The sequence below is a fragment of the Barbus barbus genome, assembly GCF_936440315.1.
Source record: "Barbus barbus genome assembly, chromosome: 45".
NCBI classification, from domain to species: Eukaryota; Metazoa; Chordata; class Actinopteri; order Cypriniformes; family Cyprinidae; genus Barbus; species Barbus barbus.
In genome coordinates, this window is record NC_136723.1 from 11,935,162 (window position 1) to 11,951,228 (window position 16,067).

Here is a 16,067-nt window from a genome sequence, read left to right on the forward strand (position 1 = left end):
GAGGCTTGTGAATGTCCCATTGACTGCCAAACAATTAACTCTGCCAAGGCCCAGAAAAGTAAAAAAAACATCGTAAAAATAGTCCATCTGCCATCAATGGTTCAATCTGAATTTTATGAAGCAACGAGAATACTTTTCGTACACAAAGAAAATAAAAATAACGACATTTATTCAACAAAATGCCCCGTGAAGTGACGACTAGCCATTGATTATCCCAACTTATTCCATGGTCATTTGCTAAATTAAAGACAAGTTAAAACTTATTGCTCTTTGCAGCGCAATATTTGACCGGAAGAGTAAAAATGACGATTATTTTCGTCAGTTATGGCTCGTTAGCGCTAGCATTCTGCCAGCTTCAAATCAGACACAGAGATGAAATAGTGAAAATTATAGCATGTATTTCAATTAATTGTCCATTAAGAGAGAGAGAGAGAGAGAGGACAGTTGTGTGTACCTGCTTGCTCTCTCTCTACAAACAATTACTTCAAAAACAACGATTTTATCACCTCGTTGCTGGGGAATATAATGTAGCAATCTAGTATCTATCTTTTATTTTATTTTAAAAAAACGTGGTGAAGCGTTGACAACAAGTTTATGTGTGTGCAGCACAATCTCTCTCTCTCTCTCTCTCTCTCTCTCTCTCTCTCCATGTGTGCGCGAGCGAGTGATGTGTGTTGGTTAGTGTGCATCAATTAAAGCAGCGCATTAATATGGAAAGGTGATTAAACTGACCTGGAACTACCTGTGTAGTTAAACGAATTTAATCAACACCTGCCAGCCAATCAGAATCGAGTATTCAGACAGACCATGGAATAAAGTTGTATGGTAAGGAAAGTGTTCAACATTCAACCCATTCTTTTTCATCAATATTATTTGTGATTTAAATTTTGTGAACAGGAATCACTTTTTTTGCTTTCACTCTCAAATTCGCGATCTTGGTGTCATGCTTTACAAGAAAAGATAATTGTCTGTTTTGCTTATATCTATACAACTTTCACTTTTTAAGACTAAAACAAAAGATGGATTCATTGTTATTCTTAATTAAAAAGCACAACAACAATAAAACAGTACGTTAACTTACAATGACAAACTAGCTTATATAACATTTATTAACAAAAACGAATAAGACGAGGCATGGCATTGGACACATCACCTGCTGCTGTATTGACTAATAAATTACAGAAATTTTAGCAAACACTGAGGAATCAAATAATAATAATATTAAACAATTAAGGAAAGCCTCCACAGCATAACGTGAGGTAAACAGCAAAGGTAATAAGCTTTTCAAAATGAAAACAAAAAGGAAAGTAAAATTAAACTGGCTGTCGCTGTTTTTTTCTACAAGAATACCAACATGTTTACGGAGTTTGGCATTTTAAAAACGCCGTCTTAAGGCATTAGCCTAAGCCACGTTAAGCGTGTTCCTGATGTATATGCAGGGACAGATTAACGCACGTGCCCAGGGCACTGGACCACGACCAGAGGGGGGCCCAGCCGAAATACCGCTACTCCCAGAATGCGATTTCAACCGTGCCCCCCTCAGATTTTTGAGGCAAGTGGATTTTGAATGCAGCTTCCAAAATAAAAATAGCCGAATAATATTTTTTATATTTAATAAACGATCACACCTGTGATCATTCAGTGCGGCACATCTGGCACGGAGCCAGAGACAGCCGCGTTTTTCTACAGCACTGCACATTTTAACCAATCACACATGATTCTGTTGAGTTTATGAGTACCATGTCCAATAAGAGGCGTCCAGATGAGTCATCGCTGAAACAGCTGTTTTGTTCAGTGCGCGTGCTCCCTGAATAAATTCTGCTCTCTGCCGATTTCTCTCATCAGAAACAACAAAGTGCAGAAGTGGGTACGATGTAAGCAAGATATTAATTTCACAATGTAAGCAACTTCAGTGATTAATGGGAGTTTTGGAGAGTGCTTTAATTCTGGCTAAGTCAATGATAATGTTCTTTGATAATGTAAACGGAGTGTCTATTTACACTTTGTGTAAATAGACACCAGCCTTTTACCAAACTTTTTTTCTCCCTTTTCAAATCTCATATAACATCGTAAAGGCATTTATAGTTAATAAAAAATTAAAGAAATAACCAAAAAGTTGAAAATAAAGTATCGGTTAGGGTAGGTGTAGGGAGGGCTTTATTGTATCAATAAGGTGGCATCCATTTAATAATCTGAATCAAATTGATAATTTACACTCAATATGTTATTATTGCATACTGTTTTATAATGTAATACAATACTGAAGTGCAGATAATTGCCACTATTTTGCAAAGTAGTATAAATAGCAGAACATCCTGCTATTTTAACAGTGTAAATATAATCTATAGCTATTTGCACTTAGTGTAAATAACATATCGCTAAAAATACTGCTATTTTCACTTAGTGTAGATAGAATCCATTGCTATTTAAAATCTTGAAATGTTTGAAATGACCGCAATTTCAACTGAGGGGGGCCTATAAGCAGTCCGTGCCCAGGGCACCTCTGCGGCATAATCCGTCCATGTGTATATGCGAGTATGTATAGGTGTGTCTGTATTCAGCGAGCGTGTGTATAGTGTGTGCGTGTGGTGTTGTAGGTGTATATGCATGGATCGAGTTTATACAAGCGAGTGTCTATATGTATATGCAAGTTATTCACACGTGTATATGCATTCATTACTAACTTAAGATGTATTGGTATGGATTTCATATTAGTGTGCACGTGTATTTAATATATATTGAACAACCAATAGTATACATGTATATGTGAGTAATTTGTAGGTGTATATGCATGTGTTTTATGTATGTATTGATAAGCGAAGTTTGACTTGGAAAATCCGACTTGGCGCCTCATATTAATGGAAAAAGGTGCACTTAGCAATCTTTTCAGTTGTGTTTGACTTGACTGACACCTAGTGGTGTGGACGCATCCTTACAGAAAACCAATACATTTAAGTTACTGATGTCCTTATAACATTTACTTTTTTTTTATTAGTAAAACTTTTTAATGAGGGGGAAAAATGACAGAATGTATCATTCTATTAAGTATTTGTGATTAAAATTTGTATCTCCTCAGGTCTACAGTGCAGATGGGGAGTTTTTGTTTAAATTCGGGTCCCATGGAGAGGGAAACGGCCAGTTTAATGCCCCCACAGGGGTAGCTGTTGATGTTAACGGCAACATCATTGTAGCAGACTGGGGCAACAGCAGAATACAAGTAATGACTTTTCTAAACACCCACTTCCTCTTTACAAGTTCTCCAGGAAACTAGCAACTTTTGAAGCACTTTTTAAGACCATTTTCATTTTTTTCCTCAGGTGTTTGACAGCTCAGGCTCATTCCTCTCCTACATCAACACAAGTGCTGACCCTCTGTATGGGCCGCAGGGCCTCGCTTTAACCTCCGATGGCCACGTTGTGGTGGCCGATTCTGGTAACCACTGCTTCAAAGTCTATCGATACCTGCAGTAACAGCTCATCACAGTCTGCAGTCATATCAGCGAAATCATCCGCCAAACCCGCGAGGAAGAATCGAATGAACAGATGCACTTTTCTTTAATCTTCTGCTGATTTTCATGTTCCAAAACTAAGAACTGCTTCTCTAATAAACCGGGATTGTTGATTGTAAATAACAGAAACCATATCAATAAGCACAGATTCTTATTAGAAATCATGTAAGTTGTGTATAAACAAAATATATATAGCAAAACATTTTGTTTAAGGTCATCTTCAACCCTTGCAGAAGAGCCGATTATTTCCAAAATTCCATAGTGGTTGACCTTCCCATGACTGCAACAGTTGTGTATTTTAATTGTTACATTCTGCATCTGTAAATATACAAATTTGTGTACATATTAACATATATGGTGTACGTAACATGTAAATGACACTGGCTTCTTGTATTGTCCTATGACAGCATTTGCCACTGAGATTTCACTATACCTGAGCTATTCGGTGAGCGCTTTCAGTTCAAATCATTCAGATGGAACTTCTGAGCTGATCATCCCTCAGCACAGGAAGTGATGTGCACCCCTGGTGTGCTTTTTACAGAAAATGTAACCACTAAACAAAAGGAGCCAAAAAGGACATATTTTTCCATTCCAAATTATTTATTTTTCTAAAGCACAAGGCTACTTTACATGTTGAAAATCCAGCTGAACGAAGAAATATAAATATAATCAAACCCAAGTATTTCACAAATATTGCCTCTGATTTTTAATGTTCTCTAAAGATGATCAGCTATGTGGAATTATATCTCTTCTCTGTAAATAATCATACGTTGTGTTCACAGTGTAGCAACCAAATGTTGTCTTTAGTCAGTATTGCAGTTTATGTTTCATTTGTCTATTTATTTAATGTTTTGTACACAAATTTCCTGAATAATTCATTTCGAGGTTGTCCTTCATCACCAGCAAATGATTAAAAAAAAAAAAAAAAAAAAAAAAAAAAAAATCACCTCCCTTTAATTTAGTGTAATTTTGTCTCTTTGAAGGTTATGTGACACTAAGGCCCGGTTTCACAGACGGGGTTTAGACTAAGCCAGGATTAGATCATAGTTCAATTAGGACATTTAAGCCATTTTTATAAACATGCTTAGTAAAAAAAACATTACTGGTGTGCATCTTGAGACAAAACAAAGGCACTGATATATTTTAAGATCAGTCAGTGCAAGTTTCTTACAGTTGAAACAGCTCAGACTTACATTTTAGTCTGGGACTAGGCTTAAGCCTTGTCTATGAAACCGGGGGCAAATCTCCTTCATAGGCTACTCTCTGATACTGTACAAGGTTAATGAATAGTGGCTCAGTTGAAACGGTGAACGTATATTTTAATATCTGTGCAAAGATCATTTTTGCATGTTACTGATTTTACTAGCATTGGCGTATGGTTTCTGCAGCAGTGGGATACCTGTAATGATTTGCTATTGCCAGGCTGGAAATTAAAAAAATAATGTAATAACCAAAAAAATGAATATTCTATACTGTATATTGATTCATAATATATGCTAATTGCAAGTTGAGGCAATTAGTTGCTTCTGTTGCGATAAAGGCCCATTCACAATAAGAATGATAACTGTAATAGCTACTATAACAATGTAATCCCTCTCACTGACAAAGTTGCTGTCAATATTAGTTTCAAAATTCAGTGTTACTTTAATTTAGAATCCACAAGATCATGAATTTTTCATTAAAGCAAAATAAAAATCCAAATACAGATTTCATAAATTAAAAATAAAGTTGGTCACACGAATTCGGCGCATTGATCCACTGTGCTTTGTGGATTGTAAAACTATTGACAATACACAATGAACTTTTTCCTCACAACATTTCTCTAATTTCACCGCAAAGTCACACCACAGCAATAGTTTTGGAATTTTCTTCTTTCATCCAATCCTTTTAGAATAAACAAAGTTATCGTCCATCGGTGCAAGCGCTAATATATAGATTTTGTTCTTATTGTGAACAGACCTTAACTCTATCCAATGCATGATCTAATGCTTGGATAGATGATTTAATAAATGTCCTTCATGCAAAACAAAGAAGATCTTGTATAACATGAAGAATCAATCATTTTACTGGTCAATTATTGCAGTTTGAAATAAAACTGTAAATACAAGTCCCTTGAAAATTACATTTTGTCTTTTTTAATGCAAATCATTCACTTCTAAAACTGTTATCTACTATGGATTTTTATATTTTAAAGATGGAACTTAGGTTCTATGAAATACGACATTGAGGGGAAAAAATCATTGTAATATTTTATTTTTAAAGTGACTATTAACGCAGAGAAAAACATTGAACACATTGCAGTGTTTTTAACGTCACACAAAAGTAAAATGTACTCGTGATGCCATCCAGCAGTTATGTGATGTAACACTTCTCTTACATCAGCGATCGAAAGGAATCCAAAAAAAACAAAAACATTACAGTCAGTGTGTTCAAGTTGAACTAATTTCTTATGGAAAAAAATTGACTGATTAATAAAGTACTATAAATGTTAACTGAAACTTCATAGCTGGGCAACACCGAGTGTTCATGTTCACAGTATATGTACAAAACATCTGGTTCTGATACGGTGTTTTCTTGGTCCTTTCTCAGCTCAAACGACATTTTGTACAAATGACTGCAGTGATTCTAGTATACAAACTAGTTCTATAAATGCCAACATGAACAACAAACCGTCTGAGCTCAGTCAAAAAGTGCTGAAATATCACTTTGTGCTTGTACAAAAACGAACATTTCCAGCATCTCTCTTTATCATCAGCCCATGAGACAGATTAGACTACTGCTAAAACAAAAGAGATTAAGATATTTAATATAATGGATTTGAAAACTACATTAAAATGATGTAACATGAACGGCACACAGCTTCCGGATGTACTCCTTTATAAAAATGAATCTCTACATAATTAAATGAACAGAAGGATGCTCCTCGCAGCACATCTGATCTATTTTGTCGTATTTGAAGTTGCATAGCACCTATTGCAGTCTGATCTATTACGAAATGTTGAACACAGAGCCTTATGTAACACTCATTACATTACATCCTTTACAGATAAAACTGTGCCAAAAAGTATATACAAAATGAAATGTAACTTAGGGGGAAAAAGTGAATATATGCCATATAATGGAATACACAGCAGTTAAAAAAAACAAATTCAAAATCATTCGACAAATGTCTCCCATTTGAAATGTTATCAAACATTAATCACCTGATTCAATCCTTATTTTCACCTCTACACTGATGTACAAAAGATAACACTGAGGTCTAAGACACAAGACGACACAGAGCAGCTAAAGTCGACATTTGCGTAAAAACCTGCAATGCCTCTCTACCTGAATTTCAGTGGGGCTACATCATAATTCAAGAGCAAAAGAAATTCAATTCACTCCTTCAGATTATGGTGTATCAAAGCTCTACGCAACTAGTAAATTCAGATCAACTGAATCCAAAAACCCAGCAGAGCTTAAGAACAAACATCCTCCCTACTTCCAGGAGGTAAAATGCCCTGAAATGTTTACCAAAACACAAAACGAGCATTTTTCATTATTTGTTTTCTTTGTTGCGAACTGTACGTATGTACTTACGTGTCGCTTCATTTTCAGTAGAAATGACATATTTGTAGTCGGCTGCCCGGGTCGTTTTTCCCTGGGCTGAAGAAGGGTGAGACAGGCTCGTCAAAGTACGTGACAAAGTTATAGATGCGTTTCATAGTGACAGCATCGAAGAAAGTAACGTGGCCCCGGTCGTAATCTAAGAAGACGCCGACACGAGGAGAGTTCCAATAGTCTGCCACGGGCACACGCGAGTCTTCCTCGTTGGCGTACAGTCGGTCTTGGAGACACAGGCTCCAGTAGCCAGCAGAGGGCGAAAGGTTTACAAAACCTTTGCGGTTGCTGTACTCTGTGGTAACGCCCAGATACCAGACCCCTTTGTCCCGCACGTCCACCTCCCAGTAGTGCTGCCCGCTGGAATACTGAGCGGTGGCAAGCACCCCGAAGAAACGGGTGAAACGCTGCGGCATATCGGGCTCCTGGGAACGCACACGGCCCTCCTCCACTTTGGTGTCAAAGTCGCTGATGGCCAATGAGGGGTGAGCCGTGTCTAAATCCAGAGTCAGATTCTGAGGCACTGGAAAACAGGGAAGATCTAGTTAGCCATTTAGCATGTAACTAAAAACTCACAACAAGATTGTTGCAAAAATTATAAATAAAAATTATACTATTATTAAGATTGTTGTTTCCATAACAGATTTGCACAAAACCTTTGCAATATTTTATAAATGTTGATAAAAGCTATTACGAAATTACAGCATTTCCATTAACCGATGTTATGCAACTAAAATGTCATTTTTCCTCTCGCGACAAGTCATGGTGACGGATGTTGGTAGATTTATGTAAATAATCGCAGCCACCAAACAATCCATTATTTTTAACAGAAGTAAGCGAGTATCTTCAGCAAAGCAGCGTGGAGAGCCACTTCTGAAATGTGTCATGGCCACGATCAGCTCCGGTGGCCGTGTCGGAGCTGTAATGCATCGCAGACGTGCAGTATAAATAAGGTGTTATACAAGCATTAATGCCAAGGAAAGCCCTTTATACTTAAGAGGTTATAGTAGACTGAAGAATGATCATGTGACTTATGTATGCCAGGTAACTGTAAATGTGAAAAAAATGTTTCCATTGCAGTTTTGCGAAATATTCCTTTTTCGAATTGCCTGAAAAACTACCTCATGTGAGCATAAATCTTTTTACGATATGTGGGTATTTTTGTGAAATTTACATGTTTACATTGGGTGTATTTTCATTTCGCAGTTTGAATTTGCGCAATTTGAAGGGTAATGGAAATGCAGCTACCGAGGGGGTAAAAATGTGGTCACATTAGTGAGATTTTTAGGGGCCAAAAAAGGTCCATTGTTAATAGTATAGTGACGTATGAAGCTACTTTCTGTAGGTCAACGAGAAAAATTCATATGAAATTTCAAATCTCATAGATTCCTACTGAAATGACTGGATTTCACCTGCAAAAATTCAGTGTGACCGCACCTTAATTCACCAACAGTACTTACTTGTGTGTAACACATGCATCATCTTCTTCCACATGATGAGCTGAAAGGGGCCTGTGAACTCTGAGAAATCTGGAGGAGAGTTAGAGGCCTGGACGCTGAGGTTTATGTGACAAGGGCTACGAGGAAAAAAAAAAAACACATTATGAAAGAAACACTAAAAAATACCCAGATTATTAGCAGGGCAGATATAACCACAGCTTTCAAAAAAATATAGATTCACATACCTTAAGTATGAATTACTGATAATCTGGAAGGAAAAAAACGTTAATAATAATTGTGTCGCTGCAAAGTCATATAAAGTCACTTTTGTGAGAAGCAAAGAAGCAATAACGATATATAAAAACATGGCCAGATATAATATATAATAACATCAAAGATGGCAACTATAACAATAACTATACCATTTTATCATTTGTTCTAATTCTATGAGAATAGAAATGTCCAGATTTCAACTATAACGATAAAAACAGATGAAAGATACTGTTGGAATCGCTTCCAGAACTTTTTTTCCCTGCTGATGAATGTTAAAACCTTGACAGCCAATCAGAATCCATCCATCTTCAAATAGCTTGAGCATTTAAGGTGGCAAAACTTCAACATCCTTATAATAAACACAGCATTATCATATTATGGATGACATTTTTGTGGACACTAATATGGTTATTGTTCTGTGTGTAAACTGTCATAAATATGTAAATTCAAGAATGTGTCTTTTTTAACTGTAAATTGGCTTCAAATTAACAAATATGAAATAATAGGTTGTTCAAATTTATAATTCAGATTTCCTTTTTATGCTTACAACCATAAGTGTAGTATGTTTGTCACCATTTAACACATTTTATTATTTACTTGTTATATTTATTAATAAAATTCAGAACACTTTAATAATAAAATGCATAATTCGTGTAAACATATTCTGGATATTTTGCACCCACATCAGTTCAGAAAATGTGGAAAATATTTCACCCAAAATTGAAAATTCAGTCATTAATTACTCACCCTCATGTCGTTCATCTTTGAAACACAAATTAAGATATTTTTAATGAAATCCGAGAGCATTCTGACCCTGCATAGACAGCAACATGTTCAAGGCCCAGAAATGCAGTAAGGACATTGTTAAAATAGCCCATGTGACACCAGAGGTTCAACTACAATGGTATGAAGCTACGAGAATATTTTTTTGTGTGCAAAGAAAACAAAAATAATTACTTTATTCAACAGTTTCTTCACCTTCGTGTCAGTCTTCGTTGCACTTTCACGAGAGTATTATGACACGTGCGCGTAGATGAACGAAGGTCTTGAGGGTGAGAAAGTAATGACAGAATTATCATTTTTGGGTGAACTATCCCTTTAATGACCTGTCATGTCCAAAAGAACAAAAAAAATAAAAATAAATAAAAATAAAAATATATATATATATATATGCGCGCAATTAGAAGCATTTTATTTTATAACAGATGAACTGTTTTGGACAGTGACTTAAGGTATGAAGTTCACCTCGAAGTTAGCGCTGTCACTTAGCTGGTTTTGAATTTCAGTGATGGCTTTGTCCACTTTGGCTGCTTCGCTCTCCACCCGCTTCAGGTTGGCATCAATCAGCCCGATAGTGGCTTCCGCTTCGGCCTCCAACCTTTCCAACAGATCATCCTTCTCATCCAACAAAAACTGAACCAGAGCACCAACATCATCTTCGATCTTCTCCTTCAAGGCTTGTTTTTTGAGCTGTTGAGATAGAGATATTTGAGATTCAGCATCAAGGCCTCCTCGTGGACACACATATATAACCTCGACAGCAGATTATATAACCACCAATTTTTGAGTCATTTGTATGTATGCAAAGTCAGCGTGGGAACAATTGAGCTTTCATACCTTGACATCAGTTTTGGCCTGCTCGTCTGTGCTCTTTACTCTCGTACACATGGACTTCTGCCAGTTCAGCTTGATGAGTCTCAGCTTCAGCTCACTCTGCATATTAAAACGAGAGAGAAATCTTTAAACTTCAAGTATTAATGCACAAAATGTATGCAAAGTACAATAGAAGAAATGGTTCTGGGAAGGATCTTGACAGCATATATAATAATATATATATATATGAATATTAATTTGTTACATTTATATAGCGCTTTTCTGGGTACTCAAAGCGCTTTGCATAGAAAGGGGGGTTATATGGGCCTTATTACTGAAGCACCAACAATGCAACCAAAGTGTTAAAACAGTTAAGTGCAACAGTTCACATAAAACTGGACACTACACTATGAGGAAGTTTAAGATTGCACACTTCAATTGCACACCTATGGAATGTGTTGTAGAGCTGCTTTACATTTTATTGTGTTTATTCGCTAGATTGATTTTCTAACAACATGATACTCACCAGTTGCTTTACAGTCCATCTAATATTTGAGCATGTTTGACCTTGGGCTCTGAACAAGGAGTATAAAAATAATCCAAGGGAACAGATAATTCACGAGCGTGAAATGAGTCATACTTTAATTTACTTGTGTGGAAATTTCCAGAAAGGAAGGATAAGGAAGAAATCTTTGCCCACCAACCACAGTGATTTTTTAGCTTTCAAATATTTCAAATACGCACCAACAGAATTGTTGGTACCCTTGGTACTTTTTTATCCCTGTGTTCACCAAACCCATCTTGAGTGTTTGCTGCTAAAAAGCTCATTTTTTAGTTTCATCTGACCATAGAAGCCAGTCCCATTTGAAGTTCCAGTCATGTCTGATAACTGAATATGCTGGAGATTGTTTTTTGGTGAAAGCATTTTCTTTTCTTGATTTTTTTCTTGATGCCCAAACAATGTGTGATATAAGGGCTGTTTGATCATTTTTTTTAAAAGGTTTTCTGACCCCGAAACTCAACCTCTCTCTACAATTCTCCAGCTGTGGTCCTTGGAGAGTCTTTAGCCACTCAAACTCTCCTTCTCACCGTGCATTAGGACAATATAGACACACGTCCTCTTCCAGGCAGTTTCATAACATTTTATGTTGATTGGAAATTCTTAATTTCCCTGATGGTGGAAATGGCCATTTTCACTGTTCTAGCTCTGTTCTTAAAGCCACTTCACTAATTTGTGAAGCTCAATTATCTTTTGCTGCACATAAGAAATATATTCTTTGTTTTTTTTCATTGTGATGGATGATTAAGGGAATTTGGACTGTTTTCCCTCCTATTTACATTTCTGTGAAACAGGAAGCTATGGCTGGATAATTTCATGTTCATAATCACCCTGGAGTGCTCAAAATTGTGAATATGAATGGGAATATACTTCAGAGATATTTTATTCATAAGAATTTCTACCAGTAATTGTGTCCAACATGTATTTCAGGAAAACACTGATACCCCCCCCATCCCATTTTAAATTCCTATTCTCCAATGAAAGGTTAGTTTTTTGTGATTTTTTTCAAATAAAAGAAAAAGATTAACAATGCACATTTATTTTCACAGCCTTCTTTGATCATATTTACCAAGAGTACTAACAATTCTGACCATGTGTGTGTATGTATGCATGTATATATATATATATGTGTATATATATATATATATATATATATATATATATGTGTATATATATATATATATATATATATGTGTATATATATATATATATATATATATATATATATATATGTGTATATATATATATATATATATATATATATATATATATGTGTATATGTATATATATATATATATATATATATATATATATATATATATATATATGTATATATATATATATATATATATGTATATATATATATATATATATATGTATATTATATATATATATATATATATATATATATATATATATATATACACACACACACATATATATATATACACATACATACACACACACAAATTTAATTTAGATTTCCACAACTTCCCATTCAGAGTTTTAATTTGGAAATGAATTTAGGTTAACAACAAATATTAGCAAATATATTAGGAATTATATAACTATGAAAATAAATATCAAAATACATTTAATACTTTATTAAATAAAAAATATATACATTTGAATAATATAAACATTTCAAATATATATATAAAGTATTTAGAATTACATTAAAATATATTTTATTTATTGAAAAATAAATATTCAAAAAATGTATTTAAAAAAATTAGTATACAGGGCCCTTTGATAACTTAGGTTAACAACAAATATTGGCCAGTATATTTGGAATTAGACAACTATAAAAATAAATATAAAAATATTTTTTATAAAAACATTATAACATTTAATTGTTTTATTAAAACACAATTTAATAATTATTTCAATAATATAATGAATATACTGAAAATGTATTTATTAAAAAAAAAAAAAAAATAAATAAAATAAAAAAAAAATATATATATATATATATATATATATATATATATATATATATATATATATATATATATATATATATATATATATATATATATATATATATATATATATACATACATATACCCGTATTTGGTGTTAATTTCACACCTAGATCCAGAATAAACTAGTCACTGGACACATATTATTTGGTTTGAAATGTTCTAAAAAAAAAAAAAAAAAAACGCAAAAAAAACAAACAAACACTCAAGACTGCAAACACCACAATCAAACAATGGCTATACGAGTTAAAGACATTTCCAAGGCTATCTGGTAAGAAAAAACAACGTAAGTGCTGAATGCCACATGTACATACAACACTGCGGTGACAGATAGTCACTCCTTGTTCCAGCCCCAAGGTTAGCAATGACTATCAATGGCTTCTGGAGCCAAATCAGGCATTTAGACCAAGATAACAAGAAGGAGGTCAAGAAGAGAGGAAAAGACACTACAAACAAGTGACAGAGACAGAAAGGCTCAATCAAATAGGTTACACAACAGACAAAACCAAGCATTTTCAAACAAACCTTCATGTCTTCAACAACCTCGGGTACAGGAGCAACATCATGGTGTCTAGAAAAATAATAAAATGACATATGATGCTTCATTTCTAAAGCCAATTTAATCTAAAATGCTACAACGAGGTAAATCTGGTCCTCATACTTAGGTCAAAGCATCGAAACCTACTGAGCTCCCCACACAGACAGCATTATGAGCATATAAATCCAAAAATGAAGTGTAGGTAGATAGCGCACTAGGTTTTGAGTGAATATGGGGAACATTGAGGTCCCTGAGCCTCACCTGTGGGCTCTGGATTCCCGACACACCACGCAGATGGGCTTCCTGTCCGTGTGGCAGTACAGTTTGAGCTCCTCGTGGTGTCGCTCACATTTCCCGTCCATTTTCACGGGTTTTGCGGGTGCAGAGGGCCTACACGTCTTCAGATAGTCGAAGTCGCTCAGTTTATCCACCAAGTTCTTCACCAGGTAGTTCTTGGTGAAACTCATTTTCGCGAACACCTGCAAAAAAGGACAAAGTTGCATGTGCGACGCAGAAAAGTATCGGTGTTATATTGACAAAAGGCTCGTGCGGCGATTTGTATGTTATGATACAATAAACGAGGTCGGAGAAATTACACCTATTATTGTCAACACAGTAAAGTCCAGTTGTTATTTATACTGCCGGTTTAAGTCATTGCGCATGATTTAGACGCGAATGTAACGGTATAGAAATCCGTGAAGTTCATTCGAGCAGCTGTAACTAAACCAAGAATCTAGCAACATTTATCAAAACAAACCACGCACCATCCTGCACTCCGGACACTGGTAACCTACATCATCGCCTCCATTTTCCTCCCAGTGCATCAAAATGCACATGCGGCAAAAATTGTGGCCGCATTTTAAAATAACAGGGTCGTCGAAGTAATCGAGGCAAATAGAGCAGACTAATTCCCTCTGAAGCTCTCCTCTAGAATCTCCGGCAGTGGCCATGTTTCCCCAAGCTACAGTGTAACTGCTTTTCAGGGCCAGTAGTGACTCTAGGCGGAATAGAGATATGCCCATTCTGGACTCACTTCCTGGTTCAATCATGTGAGGGCTTGTGGTGAATCTGACTGGTTACGTTATCTAGCAGTGTGCAGAGAAATGTTCTCGAATACAGGTGCATCTAAAAAAAATTACAATATCGTGAAAAAGGTCAATATTTTTTGTCACTCATTTCAGAAAGTGAAACCCATATATTATATAGATTCATTACACACAGAGTGAAATATTTCAAGCCTTTATTTCTTGAAATTTGGATGATTATGGCTTACAGATAATGAAAACCCCAAATTCAGTGTCTCAGAAAATTAGAATATTGCATAAGATCAATAAAAAAAAGGATATTTTAAACAGAAATGTCAGGCTTCTGAAAAGTATGTTCATTTCTATGCACTCAATACTCGGTTGGGCCTCCTTTTGCATGAATTACTGCATCTATGCGGCGTGGCATGGAGGAAATCAGGCTGTGGCACTGCTCGGGTGTAATGGAAGCCCAGGTTGCTTTGATAGCGGCCTTCAGGTCATCTGCATTGTTGGGTCTGGTGTCTCTCATCTTCCTCTTGACAATACCCCATAGATTCTCTATGGGGTTCAGGTCAGGCGAGTTTGCTGGCCAATCAAGCACAGTAACACCATGGTCATTGAACCATCTTTTGGTACCTTTGGCAGTGTGGGCAGGTGCCAAGTACTGCTGGAAAATGAAATCAGCATCTCCATAAAGCTTGTCAGCAGAAGGAAGCATGAAGTGCTCTAAAATTTCCTGGTAGATGGCTGCGTTGACTGTGGACTTCAGAAAACACAGTGGACCAACACCAGCAGATGACATGGCAGCCCAAATCATCACTGACTGTGGATACTTCACACTGGACTTCAAGCAACATGGATTATGTGCCTCTCCACTCTTCCTCCAGACTCTGGGACCTTGATTTCCAAATGAAATGCAAAATTTACTTTCATCTGAAAAGAGGACTTTGGACCACTGAGCAACAGTCCAGTTCTTTTTCTCCACAGCCCAGGTAAGACGCTGTCTCTGGTTCAGAAGTGGCTTGGTAAACCTTTTCCTGAAGATGTCTGAGCGTGGTGATTCTTGATGCACTGACTCCAGCTTCAGTCCACTCCTTGTGAAGCTCTCCCAAGTGTTTGAATCAGCTTTGCTTGACCGTATTCTCAAGCGTGCGGTCATCCCTGTTGCTTGTGCACCTTTTCCTACCCAAATTCTTCCTTCCAGTCAACTTTGCATTTAATATGCTTTGATACAGCACTCTGTAAACAGCCACCCCTTTCAGTAATGACCCTCTGTGACTTACCCTCTTTGTGGAGGGCATCAATGTTCATCCTCTGGATCATTGCAAAGTCAGCAGTCTTCTCCATTATTGTGGTTTCAAAGAACAAGATATAACCGGAATTTATACTGTAGGGATGGTCATTAATTGAAACTCAAATGTAAATATTCTAATATTTTTAGATACAGATTTTTGATTTTCATGAGCTGTAAGCTCTAATCATTAAAATTCAAACAAAAAAACTTTTGAAATGTTTCACTTTACATGTACTGAATCTAAAATATATGAAAG

The 16,067-nt window shown here is 35.8% G+C and overlaps 2 protein-coding genes across 5 annotated transcripts in view; one reads left to right on the forward strand and one right to left on the reverse strand.

Moving 5' to 3' along the window:
• LOC306864124 (tripartite motif-containing protein 2-like) overlaps positions 1 to 5,607 on the forward strand; it is a 27,277-nt gene extending 21,670 nt beyond the window's left edge. For 2 of the 3 annotated variants that reach the window (XR_013783744.1, XM_079407844.1), the window contains 2 exons: positions 3,077 to 3,217; positions 3,318 to 4,420. Coding sequence is in view for 2 of the 3 variants with exons in the window: in XM_079407844.1 (XP_079263970.1) it covers positions 3,077 to 3,217; positions 3,318 to 3,470 (294 nt within the window). In the remaining variant the exon portion in view is untranslated. Of the gene's footprint in view, positions 1 to 3,076; positions 3,218 to 3,317 lie in introns of all 3 variants that reach the window. The other variant, XM_079407843.1, reaches the window with a different exon arrangement.
• Positions 4,096 to 14,522, reverse strand: LOC306864126 (zinc-binding protein A33-like). 2 transcript variants are annotated; one of them, XM_079407845.1, is made up of 8 exons: positions 14,257 to 14,522; positions 13,754 to 13,971; positions 13,480 to 13,525; positions 10,438 to 10,533; positions 10,066 to 10,290; positions 8,793 to 8,815; positions 8,569 to 8,684; positions 4,096 to 7,631 (listed from the first exon to the last, which is right to left on the reverse strand). In XM_079407845.1, exons 1-8 carry the CDS (start codon positions 14,512 to 14,514, stop codon positions 7,102 to 7,104), a joined length of 1,512 nt encoding a protein of 503 aa, XP_079263971.1. In that variant the 5' UTR covers positions 14,515 to 14,522; the 3' UTR covers positions 4,096 to 7,101. The 2 variants fall into 2 exon arrangements, with proteins under 2 accessions (XP_079263971.1, XP_079263972.1); XM_079407846.1 differs by having other exon boundaries at positions 5,404 to 7,631; positions 14,287 to 14,512.
• Positions 14,523 to 16,067: the final 1,545 nt, after the last annotated feature.